Below are 19,830 nucleotides of genomic sequence, written 5' to 3'. Positions count from 1 at the left end.
TCCTGTGGTTGACTGGGCAATTTGGGATGAGGAAAAAGCGTCCGCCTCTGCGAAATGGAGCACATTTCCAACTCTTTCTTTCCTCTGCCCCTAATCCTAACATCTCTTCCGCCAACAAAATGATAATGCTAGAGTCAGCCCTTAATGCCAAAGAGCACTGGCCCTCAGAGGGAGCATCTAAGGGCCCAAAGATGCAGCAAGACTGAATATCTGTTTGACTTGAAGGGTCTGACCCCCCGTCCCCCCCTGGCTTGAGTGAGATGGACATTAAATTTGTCTGGGTGGGTGGGTGTCTGCGCTTAAGCACATGCAGCCCTACACCATCACATGCTGGGGGGATTTGAGAAGCCATGCAGTAGGTATAAGAGCTGCTCTGGCCCACAGGTTGCAGGGCCAAGGGAAGGGGGAAAGGGGCCATGCTGGCTGGCACAGCTCTGGAGAGCATCTCTGCTGGTCCTGGGTTGCAAGCACACAGGGTGTCAGGGAGGGAGACGCTGGCACATTGCCCCTGTGCGTGGAAAGGGGGAGGGCACAAAGCCAGGAGATTACAGCTGTTTGTTAACATTATTTGCTCATTACAGTGAGCGAGCAGCGGCCGTTCATGAGCCTGGCCAGCCTTTCCTGCCAGTGGCCACAGCAGGTAGCCAACCTCCCTGCCGGCACCTGCAGTCACACCAGAAAACTTCCTGCTGAGCGATGGACAATGCAGGATGGCATAGCTTCTGGGGAAAAAAGGGACAAAGAGGACATTTTGCCAGCCAGAGATTTCAAACTGAGGAAGGGATGCTGTGGGAAAGCAGGTCTGCAGCCAGCATTGCTGGGCAGTTAGGAGCTGTCTGTGCTGCTGTGATGGTTAGATGAGGATGAAGAGGGTGTGTTGCAGACAGGGCTGACCCTTGGCTGTGTGATGGCACATTAAAAGCTGTCTGACATGCTTTGAGCGGATGCTGTGATGAAGCAGGCCCCCTCTGCTCCCTCCCCGCCAGCCCCAGGGCCCCCTTCACCGCGGATGGCCTTCAGAGAAGGGGATGTGGCCACCACCCACTTCTTCCTTTCCAAGTGAGTAGGAAACAACGCTAACGCAAGACAAATTTCTCTTGTGTCAGGCAAAAGGAAATGGGCTAATACAAAACCAATCCATGCCAGCTAAGCGTGCTTTTGCTCCCCATGTAACAGGCACTGGCAATGCTTAGGCATGTGTGTGCCCCAAAATAGCACTGAATTGGTAAGACTGTGGCAAAAATTCATGTCTGCAATTAAAACCACTGGTTCATCCCAGTCCCTTTCTCCATGAGACCCTGACACCACAGGTGCTTGCTGTACGCCTGGTTGCACTTTCCTTGGGAGAAAGGATGCTCTGCCCTCATCGTTTTGCTGTTTCCAGGCTCTTTGCAGTCCCTAGTGCTTTGGCATAGCTATTTTTTTTTCCAACAGGCTCAATCAAGGAAGTTCAGAAAAAAAAGTGTGGTATAAGAAAGGGAGTCTTTCCCCGTTGCCCTTTCCTGATGGACAGGACAGGGCAGGATGAGATGGAACATCTCAATGATGCAGGGTGGATTTCCTCAGCTATGCAGCAGGAAAGCTGACAGGGACATGTGTAACACAAGAAGGAAAGGGTGAAAATGATCACAACAGATTTGATGAGAATTAGAAAGCTCAGTTTTGTCCTGAGGCCTTTGCAGTTTTTCCCAAGCACACGGGAAGAGGGAGGCCAACCCTCATGTGAGGAAGCAAAAGCACATCCCTGCCACTTTGCTCTCCAAATACAGGGAGGGAAAGTTAGGCAGGTTTTCCCTTGACCCAGGAGGTCTGCAGAAGAGATACCAGTGGTCCTCAAAATTTTTCTGCAAAGCTGTTGTGTGGTCACATTTGCAGAAATTTTCCTTGCAGATGAAGTGAGCTTTTACAAGGCCAAACAAATGCAATGGGTAGCTCTGAAAAACCCTTCTGTTGGAAATGTTCCTTTCCTCTTCTGCCTTATACCAAATGCTTAAGGAGGAATTTTGGGCGGAACTGAAACCAGTGCATGGTGCAAGGGGGATGCAAGGACTGCCATGGGTCTCAATTGCACCTCTGGCTTTGACCTTGGCAGGAGATCCCTGGCACTAATCCTGATTAACAAGGTTCCCTTAATGCGGGGGTAACCTTGCTGAGGTCCTTGCTTCTGCGTAAATCATCTCAGTTTCCTTTCTTCAACCAAAGCCTCCTGGTGGCATCACTGATGCTGGTAGATGGGCCCATCCCTTCCCCCCAGAAAGTTCCTGTGAGCGCCTATTTCTATTGGGATAGTCTCAAGGCTACTTCTGTTAAAAAGTGTCTGGCCATCTTTTTAAGGCAACATTTGAAATTACAGTTCAGATTAACTTCTCTGACCAGTGCATTCAGACCTGACTCAGGTCCCCTAGCCAGGTATTCCTCTATTCAGGAGAGCCCCAAGGATGCTGAGAAGTTGTAGGATGCTCCAAGGGCAGCAGCTGGGTCTGGCTTTCCCAGAAAGGGTGCTGGATCCCTTCTCTGCATGAGGAAGCCTAGTAAATATTCGGAAGGAGGTAGCCATTCCCAGGGGACCCCTGTGATTACAGACAACCCCTCTCCCCTTGCAGCAAGTGTCATGGTTTAACCCCAGCTGGTAACCAAGCACCACGCAGCCGCTCACTCACTCCCCGCCCCCCCCCCCCCCCCCAGTGGGATGGGGGAAAGAATCAGAAGAAAAACTCATGGGTTGAGATAATAACAGTTTAATAGAACAGAAAGGAAGAAAGTAATAATGGTAATAACAATAATAAAATGACAATAATAATAATAAAAGGATTGGAATATACAAACAAGTGATGCAGAATGCAATTGCTCACCACTCGCCGACTGATGCCCAGTTAGTTCCCGAGCAGCGATCCCTCCCAGGCCAACTCCCCACAGTTTATATACTAGGCATGATGCTACATGGTATGGAATACTGCTTTAGCCACTTTGTGTCAGATGCCCTGGCTGTGCCCTCTCCCGACTTCTTGTGTTCCTCCAGCCTTCTTGCTGGCTGGGCATGAGAAGCTGAAAAGTCCTTGACTTTAGACTAAACATTACTTAGCACCAACTGAAAACATCAGTGTGTCACCAACATTCTTCTCATAATGAACTCAAAACATAACACTATACCAGCTACTAGGAAGAAAATTATCCCAGCTGAAACCAGGACAAGCAAGGTGTGTGGAATCAGCACCAGGCAGATGGGGTTCAGGTTTGTGGTACTCCCCAAAAGGGTCCCAGAAGTGGCACAGAAGGGCTGGAGCAGGCAGCTGTGAGGCCCCCACTCACCAGCTGGCCACACTTTGCTGGATAACGGGCTTCTGGGGACTCGGTCTTGCACATCTTCCCCAGGGGACGCCCAGTGGAGGGTTGGCAGTTCCCCATTTTTTAATTTTGGTTCCTCTTTTGAGCACTTTGTCACCATTGGTCTGCCCTTTGGAGAGCTGGCGGGGCTGCGCTGTCTGCGCCCTTTCCTCCTCCTTGCTGCATTTTCCTCTGTCAGTCTTTCCTCACACCCAGCACCGTTACTCACCACGCTCTCCCTCAGCCACTGAGTAGTGGTCACACCAAAGATACTGAGAGAGGAAAATTCTTCGTTTTTCAGAAGAAAATGAAAAAAAACCCCAAACCCCAGGGAAAGTCCACCCAGGGAGAACAGCCCAACTGTAGCTTCTCCCTGCTAAAAGGCAGAGGTGAAAAGAGGTGTCACTGGGGACCTCCCCTGCCGCGGGCCCTTGCTGCCTTGCAGCACAAGAGGGATGTGGTGTGAGGTTGGGAGACCCCGGTGCCATGGTGCCCACACGTCCCGTGCCTCTGACTGGGGCAGCAGGTGGGTTTCATCTGGCGTGGCTGAAATTGCTTTTCTTAGCAAGTCTGGCGGTACGCTGGCTCCAAAGGAGGCAGACTATTCATGCTGGCCTCTGCCAGCTGTCACGGCAAAACAGATGGCCTTGTCACTGGAGCTGTGTATTGGGGAATTACGGCAGTGATGCTGAAAACAGGGGAGAACAACCCCCAGACCTGACATACCTATCTGTGTGCATATGTGACTTGTGCCACTCATACATTTTGCCTCCTATGCAAAATGTGCTAGAGACTATCTATTCATTCCTCTTTGCCTTCAGAGGTGATCGTCTGACCACTTCTCCCTTTATTATCAGCCACTGGCAAGCGTGTGCTGGCAGCACAGACCAGCACAAATGCGTGCAGGCTCCCACATCATGCCAAACTCTGCAAAAACACAACTTCCTCTCTGCTAGTCATGTTACAACCCATGAGCTCACTCACTGAGCTGGAGCTCAGAGCCCAGAATGATAGGGCTCGAATGACTAGCAGCCTGGGGAGCCCTTGCCTCCGAGAAGAGTATGGTGCTGTATGGTGTCATTTGCAGAAGATAATGTCCTGACAAAATTATTTAGCGAATCTTGATGGTGAAGAGCAGTCTACAAATGCTGTGCAGAAACCTGTCTATGCATCCTTTGTGTGCCAGAGCAAACGAGCTGCAAAAAGGACAATATTTTCCTGAATTAGCTGGGCAGAATTATACTTTGCTCTTATCAATTCAGGGCAGCACTGTTAGGTCCCCAAATTAAGCAGCAAGATAGAGACCATTTCTTCTGCTCCCATCGCTGGAGGGAGATTGGTTTGAAATGACTGTCTCTTCCAGGACAGAAATGGAGAGGAGCCGTGAAACAAGGAGGTGGCATGTTCAAAGCAAGCCCAAGGAAGTGGCTCTGGCATAATGAAGCAGTGGAACTCCTCGCTGCAGGATGCTGTGGATGCTGAACATTTGCATGAGTTCAAAAAGCACCCTGGCCTATTCATGGAGGAAGAATCTATTAGGGGTTATTAGGGGCACAGATCCCAGCGCTGGCTCAGGAAGTCCCGCAGGCACATTGCATGAGGCAGGAAGAGTCACCTGGAAAGCACTGGCTTGCTTGCCCGAGTTCATGCTGTTTCTGAGGTGCCTGAAGCAGGTTAGCTGCACTTGCAGCCAGGTCCTTGATCTGCCTGGACTTTTTACATCTATATTATGGCTGGAGTACAAATATCTTTTGAGCGCTCCCAGTGTTACTGGACTGGCTAGGACATCTACTAAACGCATCTATTTAGCACATAGTTTTAGTGTTTCTGCTGTTCCTGCTATTCTACTGCTTACTGTCTCTTTTCCTGATTGCTGAGCCACTGGGGCTGGCGTTCAACACTACTCCTGGGGTTTGGGGGTGGCTGCTTAGAGAGTCACCAGGTCAGTGACGTGGTCTGGACATCAAGGGGTCCGTCAGAGTGTTTCCTTTCTATTAGGGGGTCTCTTTTCTCTTTAATGAACTCACTGGGCAAAGCGGAGTGCAGAAGGAGCGAGCTCCTGGGAGAGATTTTCAAGGGCATAAACTCTCGCCAGCCAGGCTGTGGCATGTGCCTATATCCATCTGCATGCCAACTGCTGCAGAAGTTGAGTTCAGCCGCAACAGCAGCATGAAAGCCTGAAGTCTCTGCTGCTTCCCTCTGTCCCTGCTGGAGCTACCAAGGGCTTTGTCATGACTGCAAAGGCAGCAGGATCAGGCCTTTCTCAGATCAGGCTTTTTTTTTTTTGTGAGAGACACCTCATGCTGGCACAGGAAATCACCGAGAAGCAAATTGCAGGAGGCTGGGAGAGTTGTCCAGCCTGGTTTCGTGTTCCTGTGGAGGCCCAGACCGTCATGAGCAAAGGTCTCCCATGTGCCTCCCCCTCCGAAAGAAGGCCCAGCTTCAAAGTTCAGTGGGAACGCTTGGGGCAAAGTCCATGAAGCCCTTCATGGATACAACCATCTGACGCATTTTAGGTGTGAGTCAATGCCTGATGCACCAAGACAGGAGGTGAATCAGTCACAGGGCTCTGCTGGGGGTGTCTAGGAAAACATCATGGCAGCTGCGGTCGCTTCTGACCCCCTGGGCCATCCGCACTTGACACTATGGCTGCCTCATCTCCGGCGGGGGACAGCAGGGCATGACAAGCCAGGGCCATGCGTCCCTGCCAGATTTGTGTGATCAGGCCACAGTGGGAGCTGAGGTCATCTGTGAAGCAGGGAAGGAAGATCAGCCAGCGACAGAAGGGAACCCCACAGGGATTTTGGACTTTCTCCTCTTGCCACAGCCTCCCGCGGGCGGCTGTGATGCTCAGGTCTCAGGAGTCCGTGGCTGCTGGCACAGGGGCCATGAGAGGGACCCTGGGAGAAGCAGTGATGTGCAGTTGCCATGCTGAGACAGTGCTCAAGGCAGAGCCCGGAGTGCGAGGTGATGGAGAAGGAAAAAGCCTGACTTTAAACTTGAACCTGATTTGGGGTTTTGTCTGGTCGCAATTGTGACGACTGCTTCTCTGTGCCTCAGGAGTAATTTCTGGGTTTGAATCTTCCTTTGGTTTTTATATAGTTCCCATTATCTTGATCCCAGGCAGGTATCAGGCCATGCCACCCAAGTTAGACCCACACAGCTAAGGCTGCCTTAGCCCAGGTGTGGCCATTTTGGTTCAAACCACTCTGCTCAGCAACTTTACACTGAGCAGCACCAATATTAGGGACAAACACTCAGAAACAGGGCAAGTGTATGCCATAAGGACTCCAGCCACACTTCTAGCCTTGAACATTTCTCACTCGGCAATCTCCCCATGCTTAGTAACCCCTGATGAGCTTTGCTTCCAGGAATTTATCGCTTTGGTTTTGAATCCCTGTAAACTCTGAGCACACACAGGGTCCTGCAGCACAGCGTTCCCCTGGTTAACACTGCATGTGAGCCGGTGCTCCTTATGTTGGTTTGACCTTGCTAGCTGACACTTTTGGGTCCTGTGCCCTGACACCCAACCCAAGTAAACATTCAGCATCTCCATGTCTCATAACAGGGCACAGTCCTGTTGAAAGAACCTCCGAGGAATCCAGCTCCCACCTGGCCCACAACTTGAGGGAAAAGAGCCCAAGAAAGGCAGAAGGTTTCCATTCCTCTGGTGCCTGCCATTTGGGCCTTGGAATCAGGAATGGGTGCAAGAGAGCTGCCTGAAGCCAATTGCACCCACTGTGCCTGTGTAAGATGAAGTGCCGGAAACAAGTCACTCCTCCCTTGGTATAATTTGGAGGGGAGTCCGAGTTATGGCTGACACAGAACAACATGCATTTCCACTGCTGTTTCAAAACTCAAATACCACTGCTATATTCATAGAAATTAGTGGGACATTTGTCATTCATAGCCTGATTGTACGAGTCTGACACTATGTATAAATAGGTTATAGTCACACTTATATAACACTGTCTTATTTATGATCTTAAGCCCAAGGGAGTAATGTCTCTTCCCCAGCCCTTTCTTCCTTGCAAAAAACGTCATTCAAAGCTCAGCTTCAATCCTATCACTGAGGCCGGATGTCTAACCGAACACTGGGAAATTCAAGTGAGGCATTTCTCTTTCAACTTGCAAACAACGATGTCCCCAAAGAAGGCAGCTGCTAGGATCTGCATGCCTGTGATTAAATACTGCACTGGGGCTAGAGAGCTTTCAGGAGCGATCTCTAGCTTCACAGCCATGTGGGATCCAACGTGTCCTAAAGGCAAAATGTCACAGATTATGTTAAAGGTTAAAATGCTGCATCCCTTACTGGCTTCAATATAGTTTCAAAAGCTGATCCCTTACATAGAGTCTGTCTTACAGCCAACTGAGAGGGGGTGATCAACGTGCTTCCACAAATTCAGTTCTCTGGCTCTGCTGCACCCCCAAATCCTGCAGCCAAAGATATTAGTCTAATCCACACAGCACTTGAAATTTTGGGATTAAGGGACCCATGTGCTTGTTTTATCCACGTCACTTATGCATCTGCTTTGTAATCTGTGATTGTAATAACATGATCACAGACCGTGCATGTCCCAACACCTGGAATGGGGAAAGCTTCAGGGCTTTAGGGGAAGGCAGGAGACCAAAGGGGTTTGGCACAGGGTACTGATGGGGTCTGACAGTCAGCAAGGCACCACAGTTGTATCAAAAATGACAAAATGTCAAGGACAGCTCAAGTAGATTCTTATGTCAGGAAGCAGCTTACCAGTGTGGTTTGCCCTTGTCCGCCAAGGCTGTAGAAACGTTCAGCAATGACCCTGCATCCAACCGGCCACCACTCAAATTGAACCACGTGTTGGAAGATGCTCTGCCCAGGGGACAGCCAAACTGGCTCTGCACCTGCTGGCCCCTGTCAGGGCTGGTCTCTGGGTCCTGGTGATACTGAGGGGCAAGTCTGCCACATCTGTGGGACCATTGGGCTCCTAAGTCCTTCAGAGCCAGGGTGATGCATCAGATCTGCGGGCCTTTACCCACCATCCAGTCCTTGGGAATGCCACCAGCAGCTAACCTCCAAACCCTGCAGTTTGTTTCCCCCCACACCTCCCCCTCCGAACCAACTGGGTCAAAAAGAAACAGCACAGGGATTTTGGGGGGGAGAGCCTCTCTGCTTCCACAGGTGGCACTTAGGCCTGTTGCAGACACTTCCCCCCCCCCCCCCCCCTACCTCCCAATACCAGCCCTAATTAACTGCCTGAGCTAACCATCTTTCAGAAGCCATATATCCTCTTAAAATCCTGCTCCTATTCACTGACTGTCCTGGATCAGACCTCAAGTTTCTCACCCAGTGTGGTTGGAGCTGCATTGATTTTTACAGGCAAGGATGTGGCAATAGCAAAAGGCAGGGGGGAGAGAGAGAAAGAGGAAACCAAACCTGCAGCAGAAAATGGCTTGGGCTGCTTTGCATCCTGCTAATTTGAGTGGGTCCTGCCCTGATCACATTTGCATGGGCACAAACCAGCTGCAGCTATTGGGGTACATGGAGGGTCCTGTTACTGTTCTGAAGAAGGGCTGCTTTGCTTTCAGGAATAAAGGCTGCTTTTTCCATCTCCTAATAGAGATCAGATGAGGGGCCTAGTGATTAGTCTCCCACCTAGTGATTTATAGCTGATTTCCCTGTGACTATAAACCCTCACTCTATCTGCTATTGCAGGGAAAAAGCAACAGATTATTTGTCCTTCTTGAGATAAAATCTGTAGGGAAGTTCACTGGAGTGGGGATGGGGGAGAGGCTTCAGCAAAGAGTGGAGAAAGCAGACCTGGCAAAGCTCCTAGCATTTTTCATGTGCTGTCAGAGGCTTTCAGGCTGGGTGCAGGGCTTTGGGGTTTGAGGCAACAAAGATTGTGGCAGGGTTCAAGCACGTGCTGCAGCTACTTGCAGCCTGGGGTGAAGGAGCAGGGATGGGAAAGGAGGCATGCTTCGGCCCAGCCTGGGTCGTCAACTCCCCTCCCCTGCCTCCATCGCACCCTGCACCGAGCACAGTGCTGCTGAAAAGCCCCGAGAGATCCTCTGATGAATCAAATCGAGTTGTGGATGAGCTACTCTGTTGACAGCCCACCAAGAGCTGCATTTTATCTGGATGCCTTGGAGGACAGGGCAATGATTTCGGACACGCTTGCTGAAATCTGCTGTTGTGGCCCTGGGGTTAAAATAAAAGCATGTCGGGGGCACTGTGAAGCTTAGCCATGAGAAGCCAGCGCAGGAGGGATGCAGGTGGGTCCAAATTGCTGCCTGCACTCAGGTACTTCCTTCATTCCCAGGGTGTCCCATGCTCGGCCAGGCACTGCCCTGGAGTTCAGGTTGCTCACGTGCTTTTGCAGCTGAGGGGTTGGAAAGCGCTGGAAATTAACATTTTCCCCTCCCCCACCTTCTCAGCCAACCTTGCATAATTTTTCCTTTAGCCTCCCTAGACAGGTTCGTTACAATTCCCCGCCATTAATATGCAAATATGCCCTAGAGGAAAAGAGAGCCTGAATTTATTAACATGAATCTGTTAACTCTTTCACTGCTGTACTGGCCTTTGCAGACAAGAGGATGCTTACCCCAGCCTGGAAAGCTGTGAGAAAGAGAGATGCCATGAAAGGACCACTGTAAGGTGCTGTGTGAGGACAAAAGGGAGCAATGACCCCGCTGCACTCTGTGAAGGCCAGGTTTTGTGGGTAAGCGCAGACTTGCAAGTTGTTGAGACCTTGATTCTGCCTTTCATTTCCGCCAAAGGCTTCCTGCACATGCCAGGGCAAATCATGCAGCCCTTTGGCTAACTGCTGGGAGCTGCTGAAGGAAGGTGGCAGCATCCTTACGCTGCAACCTCTGCCACGTGCTGAGAGTAGCGGGGATACAGCTCTGTGCTTCATCCGTCTGCAGCCGTACAGCTGGATGACCAGGAGGATGGAGGGAATCAAGCTCTTAGGAAAACTCCAGCGTAACAAAATCCTGGCCTGTGTTCCAGCCCAGGTGGCACATCTGTCGGGTAGCTGAGACCTGCGGCGTGACACAGCGTGCCAGGACCCCACGTGTGCATGCTGGGGCCAGGAGCAGGAGCAGGGGCGGGGGAAAGCAGAGCCAGGAGAGCCTGGAGGAGCCCAGAGGGCTCACTAAGCTCAGCAGTTTACCAGCTGCCCACAGCAGCCGTTGGCCAGCTGGGGGACTCATGCTTCAGCATTTCTCTGGGCAGGAAAAGCATTTTGATAGCCAAACAAATTGTTACCTATTGGCTGGCAAATTTACAGCCTGGCTCTAACTTGGTTTTCGCTGCCACAGTGAGATGAGGTGTAAATTCCTCTTCCTTAATTCAAGGTACATATTGACATTTAATCATCCAAATGTGCGCCTCCTTTGACAATTCATTTCCCTCCAGCCTCCTGCCACAATTGCCTCTTCTGACCAGAGCCCTATAAAAGACAATTCTTTGACTCTGTTGTAAAGGAAATTAACGTCTCTTGCGCTCTCTCTCTCTCTCTCTTTTCTTTTGTTTGTTTTCCAGCAGGATGTATTTCAGTTTGCGCCATATGGCTGCTGTTTGACAGGAATATTCGCTTTCATGCTTCTCCAGGTTTGCAAAGTCAGGACATGAAGCCGTATGGCCTTCTCCCATCCCTCCCCCTTTCCCCAGTCCTTTCCACCACCACCACCCCCCCCCCCCCCCCCCCCCCGCCCCTCCACCCCAGGTAACTGTGTTGTTTCTTTTGCCTTGTGGCTTCTGCTTGGCAAGCATTTCTGGTGGCTCTTGGTTGTCCCATCATAACACCTCCAAAGTTAACTAGATTTCCTTTTGAGCTAACTGTGGTGAGGGAGATAGATACCCATTTTCCTCCAAGTGTGGATCCTGACTTGGTCCGATTTGGGCACTCTCACCTTCCTTCGGGTTCAGTTTCTCCACTGCCAGCTGTCTGTGAGCCACCACCCCCACCACAGCATCAGCGCCAGACACAATCAGCCGGGAAAACAGCTGGTATGGGTGCGCAATGGCAGTTCCAGCAGCCTGATGGGTGCAGTTTATTTTTCGGGAAGAAAGAGCCAAGAACCTGCCACCTCCACACAGACAGCAGGAAGGCATGCACACTGGGGAGAGGAGGGTTCAGGCACATGAAAACACACATCCATCCATGCTCCATCCTGAAATAATGTAGTCCGTCAATGCTCGTGCAAACATCCAGGAAGAGAGAGCAGCCCAAATCGCCTCTCCTGCACCCATGCCAATGTTGCCTTCCTCTCCTGCCTCAGACCGGTTTGGCCCAGTCACATGCTGGACCAGAAAGGGAAAAATTAGGATGTTAGGCCCTGCCTCCAGGGACATATGCTCTGTGCCCTTGGTCATTCAATTTTTAGTGTAAAAGCTGGAGCGAGCAGTGCAGAAGGCTTTGAAGACTGCAGCCTAGCTCATCGCACGGTAGTGGCCAACGTCCCTTGCCCAAGTGGTGCAAAGAAAACGGCATATTTTGGCATCAGCTCTTGAGTAAAGCCTCCTAAGATATTTTTGACGGTCCAACTTGAATTCAAGTCATGTTGCTATGAGAGCATAATTTTCAATTAGTTTGAAATCAGATTCTCCGTTTGCATTTTTTGGTCTCTGACAGCATTCTCTAAAGGAAGAAGGCACGTCCCTGGCATGTTGCTGGCCAGCCAGAGTCTGCTTTACTTCCGTAGAAATAGGTTTCTTCTTTCCTTGTGTCTGATGCAGGTTGGAACGGGAGAAAATTAGCCTTCCACCCCTGTTGTATTAGGCAACAGGCTCAAATACATTCCCAGAGTGGGGTGTATTACAGAAATGGCAGCCATGTTTCCCCCGTAGCTGATTTGATTCGGCTTGGCTGGCGAAGGGTCTGCACAGCACACAAAAGCTGGGGTATAAAGATCGTGCTGATGCAGATGGAGGGGAGAATCCGGCAGCGGTGGGAGAGCAGAGCCTGAGGGAGAGGCGGCAGCGGTACGCAGGAGCGTCGCCAGCTGTAGGCCTCGGAACATGCGCGGTAGGCTGGATTCCTCCCAGGTAGGCACGCACAGCAAGGTGTCACCCTGCCTTGTCCAAATAAAACAGCTACTGGGCGTGCAGGGGAGGGGAATTCAAGTTGCCTGTCCAAATGCTGCCCTCTGTGGAAAGTTGTGACTGGGCCAGATGGGCTTGGGTAAAAGTTGGGCCCTAAGCCTTACACCACGTCCACATCCGCGTCGGGGTAGCCGAGTGCCTTCAGGTCTCCGAAGCGGACTTACCTGGGACTGGCCAGCGTCTGTTTGAAGGAAATTCCCTGAGCATGGTTGCCGGTGTTGGGGTTTGCGGCATTTCTTTAGTTTGAAAACAGCCCACAAGGGGATTATGTCTGGATGAAATGGCTGCTTGGCGTTTAGGGGGTGGTTGTGGGGAGAACCCTCTTGGGGTCACTTCAGGGCTGTGAATTTGCTCCTTTGGCTTTTAGCCGAAAGTAGCGTTCCTCCAGGCGAGGAGGAGTCAAAATCGGAGAGCCTTCCACGGGGCTGCTTCCCAGACAGGGTGCTGCGGTGTTTCCCAGGCTCTGCAGCTAACGAGCTGCCATTTTCTGACAGGGAAAACGTGGCGTTGGCAAGATACGGAGTCGGGGGGAACCCCGCAGAGCTTTTAAAGCCCCCGGCCGTGGCAGCCAGTCCTCGGGCCTCAGCGGGAGCCAAGGGACAAAGAGGGAAAGACGAGCGCGTGCGCGCGTGCCCGCGTGTGCTCTTAAGTGTGTGTGTGTGTGTGTGTTGGGGGGGGGGACGGGGGACACACGACTGTGTGCAGGCGCGTGTGCCCGGCGGTGCCCGGACGTGCGTGGTTACCGGCGGGCACGCACGTGTGCCCTGCAGCGCGCGCGTGACCTGGAGGGGGGGGGGCGGGGGTCCCGGCGGGGGCGAGTGACACGGCGGGCGGGCAGGGCGCCCGAGGGGAGGGCCGCCCCGTGCCCCGCGGTGACACCGGCGCGGCGCCTCCCGCCCGCCCGCCCGCCCGCCGCTGTCTTCGCCCATTCACTAAACCGAGGAGGAGAACATGGCCGGCTGGCGGAGAGGCCGGGTTTCTTTTTTTTTTTTTTTTTTTTTTTTTTTTTTTTTTTTTTTTTTTTTGTGAATGGAGGCGGTGACGTCGCCCGCGCCCGCCCGCCGCCTTCCGTCCATTCATGCGGCCCCGGCGCGGGATGAATGGGCGGGGCGGGGGGCGGGGGCGCGCGCCGGCCGCCGCCGGGGTAGTAAAGGCTCTGCCGCGCGCGCGGGGGTGCGCGAGCGGCACCGGCAGCGGGCGCAGGGCCGTGTGTGTCCGTGTCCCGCCCCCCCCCCCCCCCCCCCTCTCTCCCCTCTCCCCTCCTCCGCGTTCCCGCCATGGTGGCCACCGAGGGTCTGCGGGAGATGGAGGGCAGCACGCTGCGGCGCTTGGTGTGCCGCGACGAGTCCGGCCCCGGCGGCCCCGGGCGGTGCCTGCTGCTGGACTGCCGCCCCTTCCTGGCCCACAGCGCCGGCCACATCCGCGGGGCGCTCAACGTGCGCTGCAACACGATCGTGCGGCGGCGGGCCAAGGGGGCCGTCAGCCTGGAGCAGATCCTACCGGCCGAGGGCGAGGTGCGGGCGCGGCTGCGCGCCGGGCTGTACGCCGCCGTCGTGGTGTACGACGAGCGCAGCCCGCGCGCCGAGGCCCTGCGCGAGGACAGCACCGTGGCGCTGGTGGTGCGCGCGCTTCGGCGCGACACGGCGCGCGCCGACATCCGCCTCCTGGCAGGTACCGCCGGGGGGGGGGGGGGGCGGGTGTTGGGAGAGGCCGGGGGGGGTCGGGGCGCGCGTCCTGTCTGTGGCTCTTGGGGGGCGGGGGGGTCCCCGGTCCCGCTCTTCTCGCCCCGGCTGTCCCGCCAGAAGTTGGGAGCCGGCGGCGGGGGAGCGCGGGTGCTGCGTTCGGGGCGGGAGGGGGGCAGCCGGCGGGGTCCTGGGACGGTCGGCGGCGAGGGCATCCCTTCGCCCCACGCATGGGTGGCCCCAGACGGACGCGCTCTGAGCCGCCTCAGGCCGAGCGGGCCCCGTGCCGCTGCCCGGCACCCGGGGGGCAAAGGCGCAAACCCGGAGGGAAGCGTGGGTGTGGGGGTGTGTGTGTTCCCCCCCCGCTTCGCTTGAGTTCATCCCCCGGCCCCCCCGGCGCAGAGGAGGTGTTTGTGCAGGACCAGATCGCTGGTGTCAGGCCGGCGTCCCTCTGCAGCGGGCAGAAACCCCCGGGATGCCGCCGTTCTCCCTTCGCGACCGGAGCAGGGATTGGGGCTTTCCCCCCCCCCCCCCGCGCCATGCTCGCGGCAGTGTCGGCGCGTATTAAATGAGATGCTGTGAGCAGTTAGAGCTGCCGGTCCTGAGAATTGCCGTGAGATGATTTAAGGGAGGGGGACGCTCAGCTGGAGCGCCCGGATGGGCTCTGTGGGGTCTTTTCTTTTTTTTTTTTTTTTTGTTTACAGCCTGAGAGCTAATTTATTCCTCAGTTTACTTACAGCAGGGGTGAGGATGCTTATGCAGAGTAGCAAATCCATTAAGAGGCTTGATAGATGGAGGAGCCGGCGCTTCTGTTGTACTAGATACAGTAAAAACAGCAGGAGCTGTTCCAGGGATGCGATACGATGTGCTGCTGCGGGAGCGCCTGCACGGCAAGGGCTCACTCAGGAACATGCTTCTGGGTCCTTCGCCACGAGCCATCGTGGTGCTGGGAGCTGCACGTGTGGCAGGAACCGCTGCTGTGCTTCAAGGGTGGCCTTTGTCAGCTGAGGGCTTCTGGTGCCCCTGTGGCTCTTATGGGACCCGTGCTAACCCACCCCTGTGCCCGTCCAAATGCAAATTTATTGGGTGCAGACCCGGGTCTGCCTGGTGCAGATCAGGCTGCTGCCAGGTTCGCCGTCAAACAGCCCGGCTGGCTGTCGCGTGGCGATGGGCACCTGCGCAGCATGGTGCCTGTGCCGGGCAGGGCCTGGGTGCACAGCTGGGAGCTGCACAGCACTGGATGGAACCGCTGGACGCGGAGCGCAGCTGATGGGGCGTTAGATCTGATCAGGCACGTTAAAGAGAAGCATCTTTTTTTGAAAGGGTCGCTTTGATTTTCCAGGGAGGGAGCCTGTGTCTGCACATCACCCTGGGCGGCTTCTCCCTCTCAGGATCCCACTGGAGTGGGATGTGGTAGGTGCTGGGATTTTGGGATCAGACATCCTGAAGAAATCTAACAGGGGCACTTTTTTCTGGGTGCTCCTCTAGATCGAACCAGTAGGACTGCAAGGGGATGTCAGACCCTGGAAACAGCAGCCTCTGCAAACTGTCCAGCTCATGTGGGAGGGACAATGCAAATTCAGTGATGCATACGCATGTTTCTGCTTTAAGGTACTAGAGCCCGCCCTTGCGCTGGGGGAGAGAACCATAAAGGACACTGGGATGCTGCCAGCACTGGTCTCTAGCACCCTAGGGAGTCCTGGGCTGCTTTGCTGGAGACGCTTGCATCCGCTGGTCTTCTGAACATCCTGCCTTGTTCAGGGCAGCCTCGGAGCTAAAGCTGGATAAGGAATACACGTCCCGCTGTGTGTGCTCTGGCGAGTGTAGGTCATGTAGTTGGGGTGAGTCTGCAGGAGGTAGCCTGGGAGTCAGGGCTTGGTCTAGCTAGATTCCTGTGGTGATAGTAAAATGCTGGATTTCTGTTGGTTTTTAAGGCTCAAGGTCAGACTCTGCAAGGATGTGAGGGTTGTTGGTTTGATTGGAATGAGAGATAGAAGTCTCAACAGAAGAGTTTATCTGCAGCCAACACTGCGGTTTCCCTGTCCTGGGAAGCTGATGGGGTTTGCTCTTGTTTTACCTGCTGTTAGGAAGATCTGAGCTCACCTTTGCTTATCCCCCCGACAGCAGGTCAAAGGAGCAAGCTGCTCTTTCACAGGGTGCTCACCTCCATGTTCAGCTTGTACCCATGTCCTTGAGAGGCAGTGGACACCTCTCTCTCTGGAGAGCAGCTTTGCCGTGGGGTTAGGGTAACTGTACCTGGCCAGTGCCTGTGCTTCCCCCCGCCTGTTGTTTTGGGAGCTCTGGGCTGGAGGGTCAGGCTGGGAAAGTGGGAGACCTCCCCGTGCTTTGTGTCTGGGAAAGCTGGGAACTGAACTACCTTTGGCCTGGGGGCAGCTTTTCCCATTAAAGTCAGAGGATGCCGGCAACAAATCCTCTCTCCATCATCTTAGAGGGCAACCCTGGCCTCAGTCTGGGGTTTTGGCTGGTGGCGTGTAGGGGACTAAACCCTGGACCAGAGACTTTGGGCAGCCAAGAACATTGCAGAGCTCTTGGGGAGCTCTGGCTCCAAGGGAGTGGTGGGGCCTCCAGGATTCCCCACCTTGCTGCCGGGAGTCCGGTTGCTCCTCCTGGGGCAGGAGACCACTCTCCATCGCTGTAGCATCATCTAGTGGTGAAGGGCACGGTGAGACACGTCAGCTCCGGCTGTGCTGTTCTGCAGCGCTGTGAACGTAGCCTGGGATAACGCTTCGTGCCTCTCTTTTTGCAGGGGGTTACGAGCGTTTCTCCTCGGAGTACCCTGAATTCTGCGCAAAAACCAAGTCCCTGAGCAATGTGTCACCCCCCAGCAGCGCTGAGCCCCTGGATTTGGGCTGCAGTTCCTGTGGGACCCCTCTTCATGACCAGGTATGTCTCGAAGCCCAGTGCTCACCTGTTTTGACTGCTCCTTCCAGCATTGCAACCTGGTCCTGCTGGAGTCTCTGCTCTCCCTCAGCTGAGACCCACAGAGCCGGAGCCCTGCTCCCTCTCCTCTCGTAGGAGAACATGGCAGTCCTCCTCATCCCAGGGTGTCTGTGCTCTTTGGGGAGCAGACAAGGCCAAATCCCATTTACCACACCTGCCCGTTCCTGAAAGGGATGAAGAGGGGTAGGGCTGAAATGGGTTAACAGCCCAGAAAGGCAGCCTCTGCTCAGGGCTTGCAAGCCATCTGGACGTGTGTCCTGCCCACTGCTGTCCCCTGGTCACCCCCGTGTCTCTTGTTTTCCTCTGTAACAGGGTGGCCCTGTGGAAATCCTTCCCTTCCTCTATCTCGGCAGTGCCTACCACGCTGCCCGGCGGGACATGCTTGATGCACTGGGCATCACAGCCCTGCTGAACGTCTCCTCAGACTGCCCCAATCACTTTGAGGGGCACTATCAGTACAAGTGTATCCCCGTGGAGGATAACCACAAAGCCGACATCAGCTCCTGGTTCATGGAGGCAATTGAATACATAGGTGAGTGCCTGTGCAGAGGAGCTGTGTCTGTGTGTGTTTCACTCAGTGGGGGTGGGGAGGGGGGGAGGTTCCTGCCTCAAAGACCTGGAGCCTTTGGCTCAGAGGGGATGGGGATCCAGCAGGGTCTAGGCCAGTTATTGCACTGGTGAGAGGGAGGTCAGCCACCACCTGTGGGTTTGGCAGTGGGTTTGGCTTTGTTGGAAGGGCACTGGTCTCACATCTCATCCCCTGTTGCCCTCCAGACTCGGTGAAGGAGTGTTGTGGCCGGGTCCTAGTCCACTGCCAGGCTGGTATCTCCCGCTCAGCCACCATCTGCTTGGCTTACCTGATGATGAAGAAGCGTGTCAAGCTGGAGGAGGCCTTTGAGTTCGTCAAGCAGCGCCGGAGCATCATCTCCCCCAACTTCAGCTTCATGGGGCAGCTGCTGCAGTTTGAGTCACAGGTGTTGGCCACCTCATGCGCAGTGGAAGCTGTCAGCCCCTCGGGGACACTGCGGGAGCGGGGCAAGGCCACTTCCACCCCCACCTCCCAGTTTGTCTTCAGCTTCCCAGTCTCTGTGGGTGTCCACGCCACCCCCAGCAGCCTCCCATACCTGCACAGCCCCATCACCACGTCACCCAGCTGTTAGCTCAGGGGCTGGGGCCAGCCAGGCAGATAGTGCCAGGTGCGGAGGGGGCAGGGGGGCATGGAACCCCATGATGTTAAGCAATAGTGCCGGACACTGCCGTTCACCCTGGACTCGATGTCTTTTTCGTATAGAAATTTCTTACCTCATCTTGTTTTTTTTTGCTTTTTAGTTTTATGTTTTGAAAGCACGGGAAATGGTAAAAGCCACAAACCCTGACATTTTCCAGGCTCTTTAGGGGAGGGAAAAAACAGTATACTGGGTTTCCTCAAGTGCCTGGTCTTCATATCTTTCCATCCTCATTTTATTGTTGTGTTTTCTAAAAAAAAAAAAAAAAAAAAAAAGACACACCTCCCCGTGTTTCTGCCCCTAGCTCATCTGGGTTGAAAAGGGAGCAATACCCTCCTTTTATTGTGCAGCAGTCTTCCCCCTTGCACAGACTGACATGGGGGTGTGTGGTGGGTGCTGCTTACCTGAGCCAGTTACACTGGGTGACATGCAGAGCTGCAGGCAGGGCCTTGGGGCAAGCAGGAGTGGTGGTGGCACAGGGGTGCCTGCAGTCAGCCTCACCCCTGCCAGCGCCTGGGGAGGCAATGCTGCAGCTTTTAGTCCAAGCCTAGAAAATGCCTCATCTTCACTTCAACCCACCTGGAGCCTTATTTCCTACCCTGCCTCTCTTCTTCCCCCCAGTCCAATCCAACACACAAGATGCCTGTGTGGCTGATGTACATATGTATGGTTTTGTTCCTTCTTTTTTTTTTTTTTTTTTTTTTTAAGAAATTAACTTTTTATTTATTGCCCGAGAAAGGGAGAAAACAAATTGTTTGGAGAAAATAAAAATAAAAGTTTTCAACAGTTGTGGCTGGCGCAGGTTTGTCCTAAGACAAAGACAGAATAGCAGTTTGTGCAAATACTCAGCTTTCAGAGAGCAACTGTTAAAAATGTATTTATTGAATTTTAAACTATTACAAGTATTGCAGATCAGACATTTAGCCAAGCACATTTATAGATCAAACTCGGTTGTTACAGAGATGTTACCTAAAGTTCACCATGTAGGTAGGCTGAGAACCTGCCCATCGTCATCTTTGAGAGAGAGGGTAAAGGAGGAAATAAATAAATGATATCCCAGCTCCAGGTAATTGGCAACCAAGAGAGGAAACATACAGGGCTAGTTATGAAAACAAGTTATACAAAAAAAGGTCTAAAAACTCAACCCCCAGGTACACTGCCATTTGGGTTGGCAGAGAAAGCAATTAGGAATGAAGGTACACAAGCTTGCAGGACTGCGGCACAGAAAAATCCCCCTTTCGGTTTCCAAAGCTGAAGCAAGTTCTGCAGATGTTAAGAAGAAAGTGTCAAAGTTACCTTGTAATACAGAGACTCTAATCAAACTACCTTAGTAATGAATGGAACCAACACTAGAACTTGCCACCAACAGGTTCAGCAAGAGAGATACATCAAAACCAGTCAGATAATATGATCTGACAGGCGTATGTGTTAGTGTAATGGGAAATGCATCTGTTTCTTGCGTTCCCTGCTGATTCATGGGCTCATTCACCTTGCTTCAGAAGTCTTAACATGCATATGCTGTCGCCTGATCCTTGAGGTCTCATATCTA

At 53.5% G+C, this 19,830-nt stretch overlaps 1 protein-coding gene across 1 annotated transcript; it reads left to right on the top strand.

The window, feature by feature from the left end:
* The first annotated feature begins 13,688 nt into the window (after window positions 1-13,688).
* On the top strand, window positions 13,689-18,991 carry DUSP4 (dual specificity phosphatase 4). Its single transcript, XM_049814612.1, has 4 exons — window positions 13,689-14,083; window positions 16,862-16,998; window positions 17,368-17,587; window positions 17,830-18,991. Exons 1-4 carry the CDS (start codon window positions 13,690-13,692, stop codon window positions 18,213-18,215), a joined length of 1,137 nt encoding a protein of 378 aa, XP_049670569.1. The 5' UTR covers window position 13,689; the 3' UTR covers window positions 18,216-18,991.
* The last annotated feature ends 839 nt before the right edge of the window (window positions 18,992-19,830 follow it).

This window comes from Accipiter gentilis, chromosome 12 (assembly GCF_929443795.1).
Source record: "Accipiter gentilis chromosome 12, bAccGen1.1, whole genome shotgun sequence".
Taxonomy (NCBI): domain Eukaryota; kingdom Metazoa; phylum Chordata; class Aves; order Accipitriformes; family Accipitridae; genus Astur; species Astur gentilis.
Note: the sequence above shows the minus strand (reverse complement) of the source record. Positions and strands in the feature narration are given on the sequence as shown.

Coding starts and splice junctions, on each gene's coding strand:
- DUSP4 (XM_049814612.1), top strand. CDS start 13,690: ATGGTGGCCACCGAGGGTCTGCGGGAGATGGAGGGCAGCACGCTGCGG. Junction 14,084..16,861: donor CGACATCCGCCTCCTGGCAG/GTACCGCCGGGG, acceptor CTCTTTTTGCAG/GGGGTTACGAGCGTTTCTCC. Junction 17,588..17,829: donor GGAGGCAATTGAATACATAG/GTGAGTGCCTGT, acceptor GTTGCCCTCCAG/ACTCGGTGAAGGAGTGTTGT.